At 38.3% G+C, this 20,000-nt stretch overlaps 1 protein-coding gene across 1 annotated transcript; it reads right to left on the bottom strand.

The window, feature by feature from the left end:
* Window positions 1-1,668: 1,668 nt before the first annotated feature.
* On the bottom strand, window positions 1,669-12,572 carry LOC138025516 (uncharacterized). The gene is made up of 9 exons (XM_068872714.1): window positions 12,275-12,572; window positions 12,023-12,137; window positions 10,370-10,705; window positions 7,990-8,223; window positions 7,425-7,557; window positions 3,761-3,832; window positions 3,291-3,362; window positions 2,336-2,407; window positions 1,669-1,744 (listed from the first exon to the last, which is right to left on the bottom strand). Exons 2-9 carry the CDS (start codon window positions 12,075-12,077, stop codon window positions 1,669-1,671), a joined length of 1,050 nt encoding a protein of 349 aa, XP_068728815.1. The 5' UTR covers window positions 12,078-12,137; window positions 12,275-12,572.
* Window positions 12,573-20,000: the final 7,428 nt, after the last annotated feature.

Here is a 20,000-nt window from a genome sequence, read left to right on the forward strand (position 1 = left end):
CTACCCCTCCCCAAATTTATCTGATATACACAATTATTGCTAATTTTCTCTGAATTGTGTATATCAGGTAAATTTGGACACTGTGTCCCAGGACTTGTAACCATACCCGTGGATAGGATTTGAACCCGGAGTTTCAACACTATACAATCATGTAGAAAACACCCATTCACTTCACCACTGAAGATCAAGACACCATTCTCTCAAAAAAAAGATCTAAGTCCCCCATAGAATATTATTGCTGAAGAGCAATTAGGCCTAGGCTAGATTAATAAGGTGTAAGCTTGATTTTAAAATGTTTAGCTTTGTTGTGAAGTTTGGTAACCCATCTTTTGCATGTTTAATTAATATTGTTTTTTGCCGAGTGATAATAGCATTATCAAATTAATAGTCATGTGTTTAAAATATTGTCCCTTAGCAGCTAGCGGTGTGGTGGTCAAGTGGTTAGGGTGACGGGTTAAATTAATCATCACTCCCGGGTTTGCGCATTTTTCCACCAAGATTTCAAATAAACCTGTCATTAGATTTTGCTGAAATTTGGAGTAAAATAGTTCCCACTACAAATGAGTCATCAATCCAAAAAAATCAGAAATTTAAAAGACAAAAACTTGAAAAAACTAAAAAAAACGCCTATCAGTGATTATGAAAAATCCCTCTGTTGAAATATGTGATAAGAGCTGTTAAATAGTTAAACATACTTTATTTCAATTATTTTATGTACTCAAATGCTGCAAAAAAAACTTATAAGTGACTTTGTATAAATTAGGAATAAGCATTCGTTAGCCTTGTATTAATCTAGATGCATTACCACAGTAACAACTGCAGACCACATAAACTGTCCAAAAAATAAACCTTCATGGATGCGCTCATCACTTGACCAGGTTTGATCTTTCAGCCAAAAGTGCATAATAAGGTGGAATTTTAAGTATCAGGTGTGAAAGAACTGGGTGTTCATTCTCATGTTAATACTACTTGTTCTAAAGTAGTTTACCGCGCAACATTGCAACAATTCTAATTTACCAAGAACCGCAATCAATCCACAATTAAGCCTTTATTTCCAATATTCATTTCCAGCATTCTCTGATCTAGGGGCTTAATTTACCACGAATCTACTTAGACAAGAGCAGTACAAGTAATCCCCAATAAAGGAGTCTGTGAACGACTCAGAGCAATCAACATCAAAACAATCAATCAAGAAGAAATGAACGTGGTTCTCGTGTAGTATTTGTACTTGACAAACTTTCATTATGTCCTGAGTGTGGAGGACTGGTGGGAGAAGTAGGAAACAATTTTTGAATTGAATCGAGATCTTGTCATTTTCCTTCAGTTGACAAGTTATTTGTGTCAGTATACACTTGCTTTTTGTTTTTATGGGCTTCCTCAATTATCCATTAAAAAACAGAAATAGGAGTAAAAAAAAAACAGTGTCCCCAGGACAAAAAAAGGGTGGTGTTCTGTACGGAGGTCGCCACAAGATTTACAAAAAGAACCAAAATGACATAGGCTGGAATAATGGCATTGTAGTATGAATTAATCTTAGAATGTACTTTAATTTTAGACCTGAAACTTGAATCAGCTGTGAGTTGTTCTGTAACTAAGGCAGACAGTTCTTTGTGGAGTGACCAGGCGCATAGCTACGTCATATTTTGAAAGTGATTTGGGGCAATATACTTACAGCGCAGATAGACATGTGAGGTTTGAGAAAACATCGTCTGGGAGTTGAGTTATTTCATTGTAATCAAGAAATCTAGAAACAAAAACACGAAACGTGATGTATTATGAAAACTAACCCAAAACTAAGTTCATGTAGTACTAATAATGTTTATCTTAGTACTACTCTTTAAAGTGTATAATTTCAGCAACAGTACAAAATTCGAAAAACAAAACACAAAAGAGAAAAACTAATAAGCAATAGAGGACTTTTTCCGGGTTAACATAGCCTCATCTAAACACGATGGGAAGTTGGGAGGATTCAAAGAGTTATGCAAACCCAAGACGCAATGGACGGTTTGCATAACTGTCGAGAAGGAAAAACTTGGTTTTTTTTATGGGTTCCTCAATTTAAAAAAAAAAAGGTGACCTGGCTGTAATATCAAATAATAGGTGTACGAAATGCCATACTGGAATAACATTTAGTATTAATCTCAGAAGGCTAAGGTCAACATGTACCTTAATTTTAGATCCAAAATGGTTATTAATTACAAATAATTGAGACTTAATTTGAATCAGCTGTGTGAGTCGTTTTGTAACTAAGTCAACCAATAATTCTTTGTGGAGTGACCACCAGACAAATAGCTATGTCATAATTTTGAAAGTGTATTTAGGGCAACATACTTACAGCGTAGACAGACGTGTGAGTTTTGAGAAAACATTTGCTGGGAGTTTAGTTATTGAATCGTCACGAAGATGTCTAGAAATGAAAACATGAAACGTACTGTATATGAAAACTAATCCAAAACTAAGTTCATGAAGTACTAATAATTTATCTTAATATTACTCTTTAAGTAATATATCAAACACGAGAAGGAGTGTTTCATCGGATATCCAAACACTGAGAAGCGAGTTGAAAAACGAGGCCGAAGGCCGAGTTTTTTAACCGATTTCGAGGTGGTTGGATATCTGATGAAACACTCTTTCGAGTGTTTGATATTGCTTCTCAAAAGAATCAGTATTTTAGGAGATATTTGGGATCAAAGTTGGCGAAATTTTATGCTAATTAAGACCACATATCCAAACTTCCTTCACGGTAGTGATTTCTTTTGTTTTTGGCTTATGAATTATTAATGAGTTTGAGAAAGTATATTCAGCAACAGTACAAAATTCGAAAAACAAAACACAAAGAGAAAAACTAATTAAGCAATAGAGGATTTGTTCTGGGTTTATATAGCCTCATTTAAACATGAGGGGTAGTTGAGAGGATTCAAGACAGTTACGCAAACCCAAAACACAATGGAGGGTTTGCATAACTGTCGAGAAGGAAAGACATGCTTTTTTTTTATGGGCTCCTCAATTTAAAAAAAACAAAAGGTAACTTGGCTGTAATATCAAATAAGAGGTTGTACAAAAAGAACCAAAATGACATACTGGAATAACATCTAGTGTTAATCTCAGAAGGCTAAGGTCAACATGTACTTCATTTTAGACCTGAAATGGTTAATAATTACATTGAGATTTAATTTGAATCAGCTGTGTGAGTCGTTTTGTAATGTTTTCAAACAACGATTCTTTGTGGAGTGACCAGACGCACAGCTATGTCATATTTTGAAAGTGTATATTTGGGGCAATATACTTACAGCGTAGATAGATGTCTGAGATTTGAGAAAATATTTGCTGGGAGTTCTCTTATTGCATTGTTTACAAGATGTCTAGAAATGAAAACATGAAACGTAAGGTATATGAAAACTAATCCACAACTAAGTTCATATGGTAATATTATTTATCTTAATACTACTCTTTAAAGTATATTCAACAACAGTACAAAATTCACAAAAAAAAAACGCAGAAGAGATTTATATAGCCTCATTTAAACACGAGGTGTAGTTGGGAGGATTCAAGACAGTTTAGTATTACTCTTAGAAGGCTAAGGTCAAAATGTACTTTAATTTTAGACCTGAAACGGTTATTAATTACAATTAAGACTTTATTTGAATCATGTGATTAGCTGGGTGAGTCGTTTTGTAACTAAGTCAGACAATTCTTTGTGGAGTGACCAGATGCATAGCTATGTCATATTTTGAAAGTGTATTTGGGGCAATATACTTACAGAGTAGATAGACGTGTGAGTCTTGAGAAAACATCGTCTGAGAGTTGAGGTATTTTATTGTTATCAAGATATCTAGAAATAAAAACATGAAACGCAATGTATAAATTATGAAAACTAATCCAAAACTAAGTTCATGTAGTACTAATTTATCTTAATACTACCATTTAAATTAAAGTGTATTCAGCAACAGCACAAAATTCGAAAAACAAATTAAGCAATAGAGGACTTTTCCCGTATTTACACAGCCTCATCTACATGTAAACGAGGGGGAGTTGGGAGGATTCAAGACAGTTAAGCAAACCCAAAACGCAGACGAGGGTTTGCATAACTGTCGCAGAACCTTGAAAACGTCGTTTTCACTCACGGCGTGAAATTTAAAGCTGTGGTTGGAAATAGATGAAAGACCATCCTGTTGTAGGTCAACTGGACTACCGTGGGATTGCCGACTGGCTAACAGCGAGGAAGCAATTGTTGTGAAATACTCGTTTAGAGAATTTGCAATGTCATGTTTGTCGATTGGCTCTTTACCATCGACTACTATCTTGTCGATCTCAGTGCCGTTGTTCTTGGAGGGCAAGACTTGATGTAGAGTATCCCAAGAGGCTTTGGGCTTGCCTCGGCTTTCTTCGAGCTTGTTTCTGAAGTAATTTTTCCTGGCCTTTCTGTTCATTGCGGTGACCTTGTTACGAAGGAGCTTGTATTCGTTCCAATCCGAAGATAATCGGGATGTTTTAGCCCTTTTGTGTACTTGGTCGCGTTTTCTCATGAGTTTGAGAACAGTACTGTCAAGGCCAAGGGTGCGTCTGTTTTCGAATGCGTTTCTTCTTTAATGGGAAATGATGGTCAATCAGGGATTTTATCTGCGATTCCCATGCTGAACACATGTCGTCCACATTGGTGATAGAATTATCAATCAGGCTCCACGAAGCTTGCTTCAGATCAGCTATGAAATCATTTATTTTTACGACATTCCAAGGGCGTGTTGTTATGGTCCAATGCTTGTTCGGGCGAGTCGCTGAGCTGTGCATAATTCCATAGATGGGATAATGGTCGCTAAAGGCTATGTTAATTACACCTGCCTTCTTAAACAAACTGGGTGTTGAAGTTATTAACACATCAATGAGGGTGCTTGTTGTAGAAGTCAAACGAGTTGGTTCATTTATCAATTGTTCAAGTTCATTGGCCATTGTAAATTCCAGCAGCCTACCTGTTTGCCTTGAGGTGGTATTTATGTCACAGTTGAGATCACCAATAACAATGACTTCTAATTTATTCTTGGTTGCAAGCCTCATAACATCGTCCAGATAGTCGAAAACCTGAAGGGATTCATCTGGAGCCCGGTATACACATCCGATTAAATAATTCACTTTTCCAAGTTGCATTTGTATCCAAATGGCTTCAAAATCGTCCTCTAAATCCCTTCTCACAGTGTGTTTCACACCGTCCATTATATACGGGTGACTCCTCCTCCCCTGCGATTATTTCTCCAGTCAAGGCAATGCACAGAATAACCTGGTAAATCAATTTCCGATATGGAGTTGTCCAACCATCTCTCCGTAATGGCGAGTCTTAGTGTTGGGACCGGCGGTTATTTGACAGTGATGTTTTGGGCCCGGATTTACGAGATTTATGGCGCTTCTTGTGTGCATTATCATCAAGGGGTTGAAAGACGCAGACGAGGCTGAGGAGTAGTTGATTCTACGTCTTAGAAAACGTTTCCTGATGTAAAAGCCTTTGTAAATGTTTAAAGTCTATCGTATCTCAATGAATCGATTTGGGCTCTCAGTGATCTTGAACTCAAATTTCCGTAAATATACTGCCTTTAGCGGATCAGGTCGAGATTTATGCCGCTTCTCGTGAGCATTATTATTGAGGGGTTGAAAGACGCAGGTGACACTGAGGAGTAGTTGATTATACGTCTTAGAAAACGTTTACTGATGTAAAAGCCTTTGTAAATGTGTGAAAAGTCCTTTGATGATGGTCCAACTTCAAGATGGCGGGTGGACTGAATTCTTTGCCAACAACTCGAAAGGCTTATTTCGGTGCCGAAAGATGAAAGTTGGTCTGCATTGTTGATCCACTTTGACCCGATAACGCTTACGTTCGAGAACGGGTAGATAATGTGACAGTACAGGAGCAGCAACAGAAGCAAGAAAGAACTTGTCGCGGAGCTCGATAACAAGCTTACTGCCGCCATGATGTAAAATATCTTCCTACGTCGCTGTAGTAGATCTTAAGGTCCTTGATGTTGCTGAATAGGGGCTTTGAATTTCTCCCCATCTTGCCCTGATTAACCATGATCAATGGAAGCTGACGGTGCTCCCTTTACCCCCTCCTTCTGTCAGTGCTCCTTCTTACGGGTATTTATAACTATAGCTACACGGATCAGAGGAAAGTTGAAACAGACGTTTAAGTCACCAAGGATCGAACCAGGGACCTCTCGCTCCGAAAGCCGTGCACTAACCAACTGAGCCAAACAAAACAAAAGCATCTCATCCAAATGTCACATACATGTATATGGAACAATAATTAGTCTAAGAATTCCAAACAAATTTCAAATAAAATAAGTCTATATCCAACTACTAAGTATAAAGAGATTATAAATGTCACTCAGCTTAATACGAAAGGACATCAACATAGTTTAAAGTCTATCGTATCTCAATGAATCGATTTGGGCTCTCACTGATCTTGAACTCAAATTTCCGTAAATATACTGCCTTTAGTAGATCAGGTCGTGGCATTTTCTTGAATTGATTGTCAGTCCAACGGTTCAGTCCTCCAACCCAACTTGAAACACTTCCAGATTCCACTTAACAACAAAATATCTCATCCCTAATAAACTATGATAATGTAGCTGTAATAAGAAGCACTAAGTAAGAACAAATCCTGATGGATGACTATGATAACAAATGATATAAAGAAAGAAAAACACACCGACAGAGTTCTAAATAGAGGTTTCCTACATCATACGAAACCTCCGTGTCTGCACGCGGTGCATCTGGGTAGACAGAGAGTCTTAAAATTTCAAGCAACAGACTTCACTCTGTTACTGTATCCTAGATACTGGTCTTCCTGGAGTGTACCCCATTTTTTTTCTCTTTTTCTATAAATAACATTGTTTCATTTAGTGTCATCAAGCAGCAAAAGTGGTAAAATGGAGTCTGAAGAAACTGGAATTTAAAATTACGGTTGTAAATCAGAAACATAATTAACTTAATTATCACAAATTACAGCCACACGAGGAGAAAGAGTTTCAATCTGAGGAGATGTCATCGCTGGTTGTTCTATCCCACCTGTATCCATTGCAGTAAGGGGTTACATAAACCTTAAAAGTCCAAGGTATTGTTATTTTTATGGCTATGAAGGCCTCAGTTTGTTCTTCCTTCCAGCTTCTGCAAAACACTTGTCTTCTCATAGCACTCACTCATTTAAACTCCCCTCGAAAATGCTTGAATTCTTCACAGTCTTGCATAATGCAGGACAAAAAAATTTGTTTAAAAGTAGAGCTTGTATTCAAAAAGTCCCAATCAAAATTGCTGTTTGTTCAATGGTATTCAAACTTGAAACCAGTACTGTACATCAGTTGGGACACACAACAGGTACAGTGTAGAAGCAATAAATACTTGTCAAGTGTTTTAGGGAGTACCATCAGTTAAAAACTCACAGGTCTGTCGTGGTTGTTGGTATATTATTCAGCAGATGAGCTGAATGTTTCTCAGTGCAGTTAAAGATGTTCTCAACTTCAGACCTTTCTGCTGTGCTGCTGCAGTGACACAAACTCTCACAAACGTAAAAATCTGTAAAAGATAATATAAGACTTTGTCAAAAAGTAAAGAAATAGCCTAGCCTTTATGGGATTCACAGGTGTATTAAAGTTTATGCATGAAAGAAAAGTGGCCAAATTACTTTAATTTATAAGATTTCATGTTTGGGTGCTCTTGTCTCAATTTAAATTCTTCTGTAATTCGCACGTGTGCTAATAGATCATCTGATTATAAACAAGTGTAAATTGGGGTAAAACACAAAGCACTACAAAAGAAGATTCAGTGATACTCAGGAGAAAATGGCTTGCGTAGAGCTGTCAGCTGTAAACTATTGATAAGGGGTAATAATGTTAAGGATGAACTATAATTCTAGAATATTATTAATCGCTTTATTGCTACAGCTTTGTTTTGTGTGATACCAAAATAACCACTCTCGAAAGGCCAATAAGATCAGTAAAATCTCACCTATAAGAGAAACGTGAAACGTCTTTGAATCATTGCCATGTTCATTGGTAGCGTTGCAACTATAGTAACCATCCTGTTTGATTTTGCTCTTCACCATTCCCGTTCCGAAAGCCAAAGTTGTAGTTGAGCTCCCCATTGATATGTTGATTGGTCGCGTCCCATCAGACAAGCACCACACATCATGCTCCAAGACTGTTCGAACCATTTGTAAAGGAATTACTACCTCCAGTTTAGCTGACAGAAAAGATGAAGTACAGATTTTAGCCATCAATTAACTATAGCACATTGTAAAAGAAAATCAGAACACCCAAATCGTCAAAATATTGACTTCTTATTTTTTGGCCATTTTAACTTGAGCAAAAACATTGAACAAACTGCGGAGATAAACATATTATAAGGCATTTTAACTTGACATTAAAATACATCTTCAGAAGTTCAACTATTAAAGAAATTTTAAAAAAGTATATAAATTATGTGTAAAATTTTAATTGGTTAATAAAGCCAGAGTTGCTTTACAGAAAGAAAATTTTTACCGGTCTCTACACAAAATGAGACTCCTTGAAACCCAGGAAGTATAAAATTAATTTGATTTATTTATTTTTATTTTTACAATGATAGACTATCTATCATCAGCATGTAAGTCACCAGGGTCAAGAAAACTGTAATTCTTACCCAGGAAGGCAAAGACCAAGGCCACATCAACTTGGACAACAAAGAGCTTGAGACTGTAGACAAATTCTGCTACTTAGGATCTACCATCACTGTCTTCAACTACCTCACGGGACGAGGAAATTAATGTCAGATTAGGGAAAGCTGCAACAACTTTTGGCAAACTAACAAAAAGAGCATGGGACAACAAACTGGTCACCTTGAAGATGAAGATCAAGATCTATGAAGCATGCATTTTCAGCACACTCCCGTATGGATCTGAAACATGGACCATGTACACCAGACAAGAAAAGAGATGCCTCCGTAAGATCTTGGGCATAACTTGGCATGACAGAATAACCAACACAGAAGTATTGGAGCAAGCAAATCTTCAGAGCCTGACAACAATCTTGTGCAAAAGATGGCTAGGACATGTGAGAAGAATGGATGATACACGATTTCCAAAACAGCTGCTCTATGGGGAATTGGCTCATTGTAAGAGACAGAGGGGAAGACCGAAACTGTGATATAAGGACACCTGCAAAGTCAGCCTGTCAAGATGTGACATAAATCTTAAGACCTGGGAAGAAACAGCTGAGGACAAAACAGCGTGGAACACAGAAGTGAAGGAAGGAACTCTCCTACTAGAGAACAGCATGATCAACAACCAGATTGAGAAACGCCAGCGCCGAAAGGACAACAACAGCAACAGAGAGTGTTGTGCTTCCCACATTTGCAGAATCAGCCATGAAAGAAGCTGCAAGTTAGAGAAGGATGTCTCAACTGTGAACCAGAAAATGACAGATAGCTCTTATTTAGTCTACTGGATGTAAAAACCGTCTGAGCAGCACATAGCAACAGATCTTATCAACTTGCTTTTATTTCTCAGATTGGTTTCAGACTTCATTAGGGAGTTTGAAGAAGATGCTTAAAAGGAACTTATTTTATACGTATATAATTTTTAAATTATACAAAGTACAAATTCCGTTCCAGCAAGGGTGTGAACAACAGCGAAAAACACTTACACAACAGTATGTGTAGGATTTAGTCATATCCTGAACGATCAACTTTATTGGAAAATGAATATCTCAGTCCCGATCCAAATGCCACTCTGCTCATGTGCCGAACCTAACTCAATAAAGTTCAACTGAAGAGCGACTTTGGAGCGACGGCTGATTCATACGCTGTACCTGGGTCGAACCAAACTGAAATCCATACAATGGTAAAGGGGCCTTTAGAAGTTAATGTAAAACTTTGGAGAGTATTGTGGTAAGATTATAAATTATCACAATTTATGCGTTAGGTTCGGCACATGACAAGAGCGATCTGTGAATAACCTGCTGCTACAACATCGCATAGTGCGACAGACCCTGCTGAATTTAACGTTGTTGGCCACTCCAAACCTAACCTGCCGAACCAAACTGATTCAAACGCCGCTCTTAACTCATCAGTTAGGTTTGGCGCATACATGTAAATGAAGCGGCGTTTGGAACGGGCCTCAGATCTGAATACGTTATCACAGCCCTTCATATCCCAATCAATTCTGTGAGTCCAGAGGGAAGAGTAGTGCTTGTCTGCTGAGAAAAAACCTGTGTGACATTTGCTTTTGGTTGGTTCTGCTGGTAAGTAGGAAACCTTTTCGATCTGAATTTAAGGGTAGGGCCATGATGAAAATGGTAAGTTCTCAGTACACGTGTTATTAATGAGGAATTGTTTCTTAAGTTACATGTACCTTTTTTGCTAGAGTTATAAACTGCTTCGAAGTTTGAACTGCCATTTGCAATTACCAACATGTAGCGTTCTGTCGATTGTAAGGTCAAATGACACTTGATTTCAGTGTAGTGCCCAAGCAAGGTTTGAGACTTGTTTCTTCCATCGTAGACTTTTACCGAACTGGATTTTGAGCCAACTTGGTTCAGGATATTAAGGGTAGTAAACTTTAAACTGATATAATGACCAGGTAGTACTTCAATAATCCAGCTGCAAGTATTTTCTTTGATGAATGAGGAACTGCAATTGATCGCCCCACTTGGGCGATTGGCAATGAATGGTTTGGATGAATCTACACCTGTAAATATACAGGAAAATCACAAATGTCGAGTAAATTTTAAAGCTTTTGCTGGTAAATGTTCCCAAATAGTCTGCATGTTTTCACCCTTCCTAAGACAACATAGATCTCTACTCTTTTCACTAACGATAAATTATAATGGAGCATCACTTAAGTACTATATAATATCCAAGTGTTTACTAAAATGCGCATAAAACATTCACTAAGATACAAGTTCATTATCTTGACGACAAGAACTGCTACATTAGCTTGGAAGAAGCTCTTATTGGTGAACTGCTTAGGGTCACTAATGTTCTTACCACATTTTGATGTCTTCTGTGATCTATTACTGAACAGATGCACGTCAAATTGGAATCTATTTGTTTTATATAATAAAGAATTAAATTTTATTCACATAAAAGCTGATGGTGACATCAACCGTGCCTCTGTCCTCTAATAGATCATACATAGGTAAGACCCAATCAAAATGCGAGAATAACTTGGGTTATTATATAATATGAGTTAACATTTGGTTAAATTGTTGTTGCGTAATTGTTCAGGAATGACACTAGATTTTTTCTCTCGAGTGGATAGTAAATAGCAATCATCTGTACTCGTTTAGGACATAAAGAAGTAGTTGACTCGTTTGTCTGTTTTTACTCCACTTGGCTGACTGTTTTACCAGGTGCATCAACAATAGTAAGAAGATTTTGCCCTCTGTGTTGTCAAAGGTGGGCAGAACACAAGGGGTCATGTTGCAGCAACAAAAAACTTGTGTAGTGCACACTGAGGTGACATGTAGCAGGGACAAAATCAAAACATGTCCACACACATGAAAACGTTGTGGGTTCATGTTTGAGGGATATGTTGCACTGACATATACCCTCGTGTGAACTGATACTTTTACAATAATTGTGCAACACCAATTTGGGGGTGATTTTGTTCCCGTGACGTGTCACTGAAACATGTACCCACAACATTTTCCTGTATGTACAGATGCATGTCGCTTAAGTGTGTACTACACCCCTTTTTTGTCGCTGCAACAATAATTATTGTCCCTGCAACATGACCCCTCATGTCTGCCCACCGTAAAGTAATTGTAATGGGTCCTCGTAAATTAAGGATTGACATCACTTGTGTTAGTTGCTGAAATTTCAGCAACTTCTGAAAACACGCATGATTCTAATCCTTAATTTTACTTGGCCCCATGTGATTATCTATACTACCGGTAATTCAATTAAATTTCCCTTAGAAGTTTAACTTGACGTTCCATGACTGACCAAGCAAACTCACCCTTGATAAAGAAATGAAAACAAAATTAAAAGGTCTTTTACTTACTCCACAAATTACAAATAGAAAATATTATGACTGCAAGATGCTTGATGGTTTCCATTCTTGACTGTACTTCAGTAAGTATTTAAGTCTCCAAACATTTTAACTTATCAGCAAGGATCTGAAAAGGAATGAGAATTCAGAAATCTAACCAAAACGCAGTGGAATCCTGTCAACTTGCCAGTACAGAAGAAAGTACATTCTGAGGTAATATATAGATGTAGCCAACTCTAAAGGCAGAGCTCCTGGGTTACTTACCTCATTTGCGTTCGATTGAAAACATGGGTCCTAAGACCTATGAAACTAATTTACTTTTCTGGACTTAATTATTCACAGCAATTTAAAGGTTGCAAAATATATAGGCTTTTCATCACTAACATCGATTTCTCGATGTTATTTTCCAGCTGCCGTTCTAAATTGCTTGAAATTGTTTCCCTGATATATTTCCCATCCTTTAGACGAGGTTTTTCCGGGAAATAAATAATTTCGAACCGTCCATAAAAAGCAATTATGTTTGCACACACGAACCACATAAAGCCATTCAGTGAGGCGGCCATTTTTACGGCTTGTGGTGGATGTTGTATATGACTTACTCAAGTTTCCAGGCTAAAACGTGGTAGATGATTGGCTTATTTTTATTCACAATAAACACACCAAATTTGGAGAAAACCGGAAGTAACACAATTTTTTCGTGACGCTTTTTGTGGACGGACGGGAAGGACAGCAATGACCAGAACCAAGGTTGCCAGAGGCCGTGACAAGACCGGATATATGATTATTCTTACAATACGTTAACTTGACTTGAACCTGCGATCCAATCGAAACCCACAACCTTGTAAGCGGTCAACTAAAAAACAGGCTGGCCTCGATGAGTTCTAAACGTGAAACCACAATATGGTCAGGTGATACTAGTCAGCAGATACCTTGTTTTGGCAGGTGTCAATTGACCATAACATGGAAGATGGACGTGGTAAACTTACTGCAGTATGGCCGCTTCGATGAGCTCTAAACTTGAGCCCGCGATATTATGAGGTGATACTGGTCAAATTACCACATATGGAGGCATGGACGTACGGACGAACGGTCGCATGATGACGTCATAGCTAAAACCAAAATTTTTGGCATCAATGGCAGGTAAACACCTTTTCTGATACGCTCCACCTCGTCTTTTAAGTATGAAGGAATTCCTCCCTATACAGGCGCACCATATTCCAAGATGGGTCTTTTTAGGGTGGTATAGATGCTGAGGCCAACATCTTTAGGTAATCGCCCTCTTCTGAACTCTCGTAGGTAGAATATCCGCTTCGAAGATTTTTTGGTAATGTTCTCAACACGTGCGTTTCATTTAAGGTCATCTTGGAACCAAACTCCTAACAGCTTGAAATTTATTAACTCTCTCGGTGGAAGTTGATCCAATTTGGAGCAGTGGGGGTTCTGAAGTTTGGCGAAAGTTGATCCACATGTCTTTACTCTTCTTTGAGTTTGTTGCCATCTTGTTATCGTCCGCCATGCACAAACAGAGTCCAGTACACTTTGCATATCGCTGATGTGATCAGGTTGTACCCATAAGTAGATGGTGCAATCGTCGGCGTACTTACATTTACTTACGTTGGTTTCAAAGTTGTTTTCAAGATCGTCAATATAGATGTTAAAAAGGATCGGTGAAATGATAGAACCCTGAGGGACACCAGCCGAAAAAAGACAGGAAAAGAGCTTTCTTCTCCGAGTCTTACTTGGAAAGGAAAATACTTGATGTGTAATTTTTTTTATTGGCATGATTCGCAGAGACTTATGTTAACGGTTTCAAATAGCACGATCATCTCTTCTGTTGCTGAAAAAATGCTTTGTGACATACGATTTTTGCACTGGTCTTGTTGCAAATTTTGACTGCTGTAAGGGAAAAAATCCCCAAACGCCTCGCATCTGCCGCATTTTGGATGAAACATTTTTCATCCAATCAAGTATACATCAATGTTTTCAAAAGATTCAGAATAATTCTTTTTAAAAATCGTTATTGATTTTTCATCCTGAACAACGGTACCTGATAATCCACGACCCATTCTTTAAACAGTTTTAGCTTGAAAAATCTTTAATTCTCTATTTTCGCATTCCCCATAATACAGTTTGTATTATGGGGAATGCTTAGGCTTGAGTCAACCCCGTTTTCACGGTGAAATAAGCGCTCTTATGCTCACGTTTATGCTTGCGTCGCTAGTGAAAACCAGGCTATAAAGTTATAAAATCAAGAGAAAATGAGGGGACAGAGAAGGAGGCTCCCGGTCTAGCCCTTGGGATATGTCATGTCCACGAAAGTTATTTTTAGACGAGCGGAAGTCTTCCGAGACGTCCGCATGCAGGCCAACCTCGGTCCGATGTTTGAAAGAAAATATATATTCATCAGCCTTCCACGTGCGCCATCATTTTCTCTTTTCACTAAGAACCTGAGAGCGAGGCAAGACTGCATACGGACGTCTTAGAAGACAGACTTCCGCTAGAACAAAGACTTCCGCTCGTCTAAAAATAACTTTCGTGGACATAACATATCCCGGCCAACGCCTTGAGCCTCCCTCTCTGTCCCCTCATTTTCTCTTGATAAAATCCCTTCACTCTTGACTTCTTTCCGGGAAAGTTTTGAAAAATCGGTCTTGTGACATTCTCACAAAACCGGAAACATTCAGGGGTTTTCCCGAGGAATGTTGTCGAATGATTTTCTTCTTCAACCATTAATCAAATTATTACACAACAGTTTCTACGAATCTTGTATGTTGTCCTCCAGAAGCATTAAAAAAGGTAAAATTGATTCAATAAGGCCAGAAACCCATAAGGGTTGAAACGTACGTGTAACGCGCGTTCACAGCTTCCGAATATTCAGTGCTAAGTACCATATTTGGAAACCCCTCGCTCCAGTTAATTTCGCGCGAGAACATTGGTGGTATTGCGTCACGGTGTTCTTGCGAAGTGATTGGTTGAATGTTTCTCTCTTGTTGTTCCAAATATGGTACTTAGCAAATTGAATATTCAGAAGCTTGTTTCCCAGCACACAAGGGGCCGTTACACGTTTCAACCCTTATGGGTTTCTGATAAGGCCAAATCCTACTGTTAAAACTACAGTGCAAAATTAATCTACTGCTTTAACCAATCTACAGCATCATCAGCCCCCACATCCTGCGTTTAAAACTTGTATACGAATGTTGGGGTGCGTATTTTTGGGAAAATCAAAAAAAAAACGGGTTCTTGAATCCAAAAACGGATTTTGCGTTTTTTTGGGGGGGGGGAAATCCAAAAACAGATCATGAATCGAGGAGGATACTTCGGATCAAATCTAAATCCGGATTTTTGAGATTCACCACTTCAGCGTATTTTTGGGAAGGGATTTAATTGAAAAAATTATTTTTGAGAAGTGGTTTTCCATACAAAAAGGATATACAACAGCTACCGTACAAGACACTTTAGCTGATTCAGAAATGTTCTTCTCGCGCCATCTTTACCGTACGATCGAAGACACAAATATGTCAAAAATAGTTATGTTTTTTGCAAATTTAAACTAAATTACGCTAAAAGTTTCTCGACAGCAATGATATTGTTAGCTGTAATCGATTTGGACCTTGGCACACATGTTTTTCGTCATTTCTTTTTATCGATCGCTAAGGTACTTTTCTTTTCTTGTGGCATTTTCATTGAAGAATTCCTCCAAAATTCTAAACAAACCAGTTAACTTTTTTTTTGTTTTGAAACTTTTCGGATTTTGCGTTTTTTTGACTCTGAAGAATCCATTGATCCGAAATCACAATTCAGTGGTAGCGTTTACTCGAACACGGTTTCATTTGTAACCGCATCGATTTCGATGCGTTTAAACCTTCCGTTTACACGACACCGATCCTGTTATTGAAACCGTGTCGATTTGAAATCGGTGCCAAAAGTGGAGCATTTTCAAAACGATATGGTTTCATCTGTCTTGTAAACAGCGAAACCGCATCGATTTGAATACGGTTACTATTTTGGCGCAAAATTGGCATTGTTCAATTGAAAATAGTGAATTTAGCACGTAGTGCAGCGCTCGTTTATACCATTGCGACTTGGATTTTCTGGTAAAAACGGATCAGTGTAAACACTTCCAAACCGCATAGATTGTGACGCGGTTTCGAGATCGTGAAACTGTGTCGATGTGAAACCGCGTTCGTGTAAACGCTGCCCGTATTTGGATTTTTGCAAAAAACGCACCCCAAGGTAAAAATGTGCGAAAAACGTGCGGGAAGTATGTAAAAGAAGTGTAAATATGAAGAATATGAATAAAACGAATAAGATCAAATAAGTGTCATTGGAGTATTACATAAATCGCCGAAAGGTTGGATTTTACACCATAGTTTTCGCAGTAGAGTGGATCCTTATTTGACTTTGACAAAATTTGACAAAAGTTTTTTATGCAAATTTTGTCAGTAAATTTTGCCAGAAAGTTGTTTCGAATACAACAGAATGTGCTTAGACTTGTGGCATCTGAAATCTTTCATCAGTTTCATAAGCAGCATTGAGCACAGGCTTTCGGGTACCTTTTCAAAGCCTAAAAACACTTGTTTTTACATCACATCTATGAAGGATGACTTCCGGCATTTTGTCCGGAGGAGGTCGGAAGGGTGATGAAAAATGAGGCTTTTAAGGCTCTTACAAGTGGGCCTAAGCTGCTGTAGTACCCGAGTTGGCTTTAAATCGAGTTTAAAACCCACGATGTGTTTTCACTGCCACCAAGGGAAAATCTAGGCATACCTGGTATAAGCAAAGAAATTGCGCTCATTCGAAGCCTCCGACTTGTACGTCGTTAGAAATGTAATATTCATTTGAATTCACACGTTAGGTATTTAAAAAGCGAATTAATGATTGACAAGGGTTGCCATACAACCAGGAGACTACAATTTATATTAAATTGCCTAGCCAGAGGGTCTATTGATCAGTTAAATAAACTAATAACACCCGAACAAACCAGCCAGTTTCGTGAGTTGTTATATTTTAGGTGTTTGAACCCATTTTCGATAGCTTTTGCGACAGATGCTGCCACGGCACTTTTGATTGTATGTGCAAACTGACTTATTATAATAGCGTATTTTGGCTGTACGACGCCATAACTACCAACGCAACAATTAAGACAACTTTTTTTATGCAAGGGCCAGCTGAACAAAGTGAAAGCGCCGGATCTTGGGAGATCTAACCAGCAAATAATTTGTAGATTTGAAACAAAATAACACTGCAAGGCTGGTTGTACGGCTGTGGGGATATATATTTATCCTCACAGCCGTACAACCAGCCTTGCAGTAAAACAATAAAGGACGAATCATTCTTTTTTCTTGCTTTTCAATTATTGAAGGTGAATTAGAAGCTGTTCTAAATAATGGAGTCCGCATTACATCGGTGACTGAGTTAATATCAAGTGTTGTGTGTGACTGACCCCGGGGGGGGGGGGGGGGGGGGGTGGGGGTGTACTCGCAGAAAAATTGAGCCCGCTTCCTGAAACCCCTACTCTTTTCTGAGACCAAAATCTGCGATTTCCTTACCCTATTTCAGACTTGACCAAAAATTTGATACCCTATTTCAGACCTATTTTCAGACCTATTTCACGACCTGTTACACGGTTGGTGTAATAATTTGAGAAGGGCTTTGTTGACGGTCTTATCGCCTAATTATGAAGAAGAAGCTTCTTTTAAAAAACATACCCAATTCAAGACATGAGTGAACAAACCATACCCTATCTCATATCAAATGGTCAAAAATCGATACCCTATTTCAGACCAAACGGCTGACAAAGCATACCCTTTGGGGTCGCACATACCTAGCCCATACAAGGGTGTACCCCCACCTCCACATAAGGGTTTACCCCCTCCCCCACCCACCTGGGGTGACTGAAAACTTCTCACCATGAGGAAAAAGCCTCTTCTAAACCCTAACCAAAACAACTTTGAGAAATAAAAAATTTCATAAGGTCAAGATTAAACAATTTATTGGTTTCCATTTCGTAACACCACTTTTCTCCGTCAGTTCGGGCCAAGTGCAATTGCAATCGCCTTCCAGGAGCTGCTGTCAAATTCAAGACGCATTCATTAGTGTTAATTCTAGTAATTAACAGTATTCTCCCACTGCTATCTTTGCACAATTATAGCGCAGCACGAGTCCGAAGTTCGAGCCCGAGGCAATTTCTTATCAACCTAATTTTTCTTCTTTATAAACTATCGTTTGACTACACATTATTAGTCATACCCTGCGATCAGAGTCTCTTTGGATCTTCCTAGATAAGTCGGAAACAGGAAAGAAGACTCTGTCAGCCACATCGACATTCTTTGATTTGCCGCTCATCCAAAGAATTGGGTGGTTTTTAATTTTTTGCGCATGATCAGTAAAAAAATGAAATGGTAATCTAAAAGTATGAACTATCTAGAGTTTCCAAGGAAGTGATTCCTTGGTTGTCGTGTGTTTGCCAGAATACATTTAAACTTTTAACCCATGCTCAATACGAAATGTCTGTCGAGGCAGCTTGAAAAGATATGTGAACTGAAAGACCAAACCATCCAACATGCAATGGCCATCTTTCCCCAAAGATAAACTCTTTACAGAGAAAGGCAGCGAGAACAAGATTGATGTATTTGCATAAAAAAAAAACGACTACGACATGTGAAGAAAGAGTTTCCATGTGTTTTTAACAGTGGCTAATTGAATCACGCTATTTTTTGTGGGGATCATATTTACGCACTGTTCATCTACCAAAAAGACAATCCCAAACATCCTTGTGCGATAAATGCTCACGCTTTCAAGCGAATTGTACTTGAAAAAACGTTTGGCTCGCTTGCTTTCAACGTTAACGTGCTCATTTGTCCTTTTTGACGCATTCATTATCCTCAGTAGCCCGTATTCTTTTTGTCTTGATATGGGTATTATGGCTTGGGGCAAATGTCTCTAAAACTCAGTTTTTCCTTTTGAATCTCCAGATTGTGTGTCAAAACGATGTTCAAGGAATTGGTTCGAATGTGTCTTTTTCGACTTCACAGCGAACGACTTTTCACAGAAGTTCAAGTCTTCTCATTCCGCAACTAATTAAATTCGTAGAGCGCTACACTAAACTGGCTAAAAATCACTGAAGAATCGTATACCGTGAGAGTCAATGCGAAGTAAGGTAAGTCCCTCGGCGTCGACGTCGGAGTGACTTAAGCTCTTTAATAGTAGGAGAAAACGTGCCAGCTGATAACTCCAGCAGAAAAAGGATTTCAGCCATTAAACGTTCGTAACATTTAAGAAACTCCCAAGGCATTTTTGTGGGACGATGGAATAGCTTATTTACTAAAAAACAAAAGGCTGTTTCTTTTTTTTTCAGAATCAAACCTAGCAAATTACCAGGTCGATCGATTTTCAATTTTTTTTTCTTTTACGTTGGAAAAATGTGGATAGCGAGGAAGTTCCTTTCAGATATATGCCTATGAAAGAAAAGTAGAAACTCTTCTTTCACTCAACTGAACCAGCATGGAACTTTTAGTTCTTTTACATTTTATGTGGGAAAAGAACATGGAATTTTCCATGTTCCGCTTACATGTTATGCGTGAAAGGAACGTGGAAAGTTTTACGTTCTTTTGCGAATTGTCTTTGAAAGGAACATGGAAATTTCCAAGTTCCTTCTTATTCTGCCTTGGAAATTTACTCACCATTTCTATTTACTTTTCCTCAGGTTAACTCCCTTCAAAAGCTAACAGATGGCTTGATAATTTACCTTTCCTTTCCCCAGGATGGAACACATAGAAACAAATTACCTCTAGTTTGCCAGTTGAAGTAAAACTCTGGAAAATAATTGTATTTAATAGCTGATATTTTTTAAATGTTGCGAGAAATTGGCACAGTAATCAATAAAATGACCCAAGGGTGCCAGTTTTAGAGCGTGTTACACTGCTATCTTTGCACAACTATAGCGCAGCACGAGTCAAGTTGGAGCCCGAGTCAATTTCTAAACACCCAA

The sequence above is a fragment of the Montipora capricornis genome, chromosome 12 (assembly GCF_036669925.1).
Source record: "Montipora capricornis isolate CH-2021 chromosome 12, ASM3666992v2, whole genome shotgun sequence".
Classification (NCBI taxonomy): domain Eukaryota; kingdom Metazoa; phylum Cnidaria; class Anthozoa; order Scleractinia; family Acroporidae; genus Montipora; species Montipora capricornis.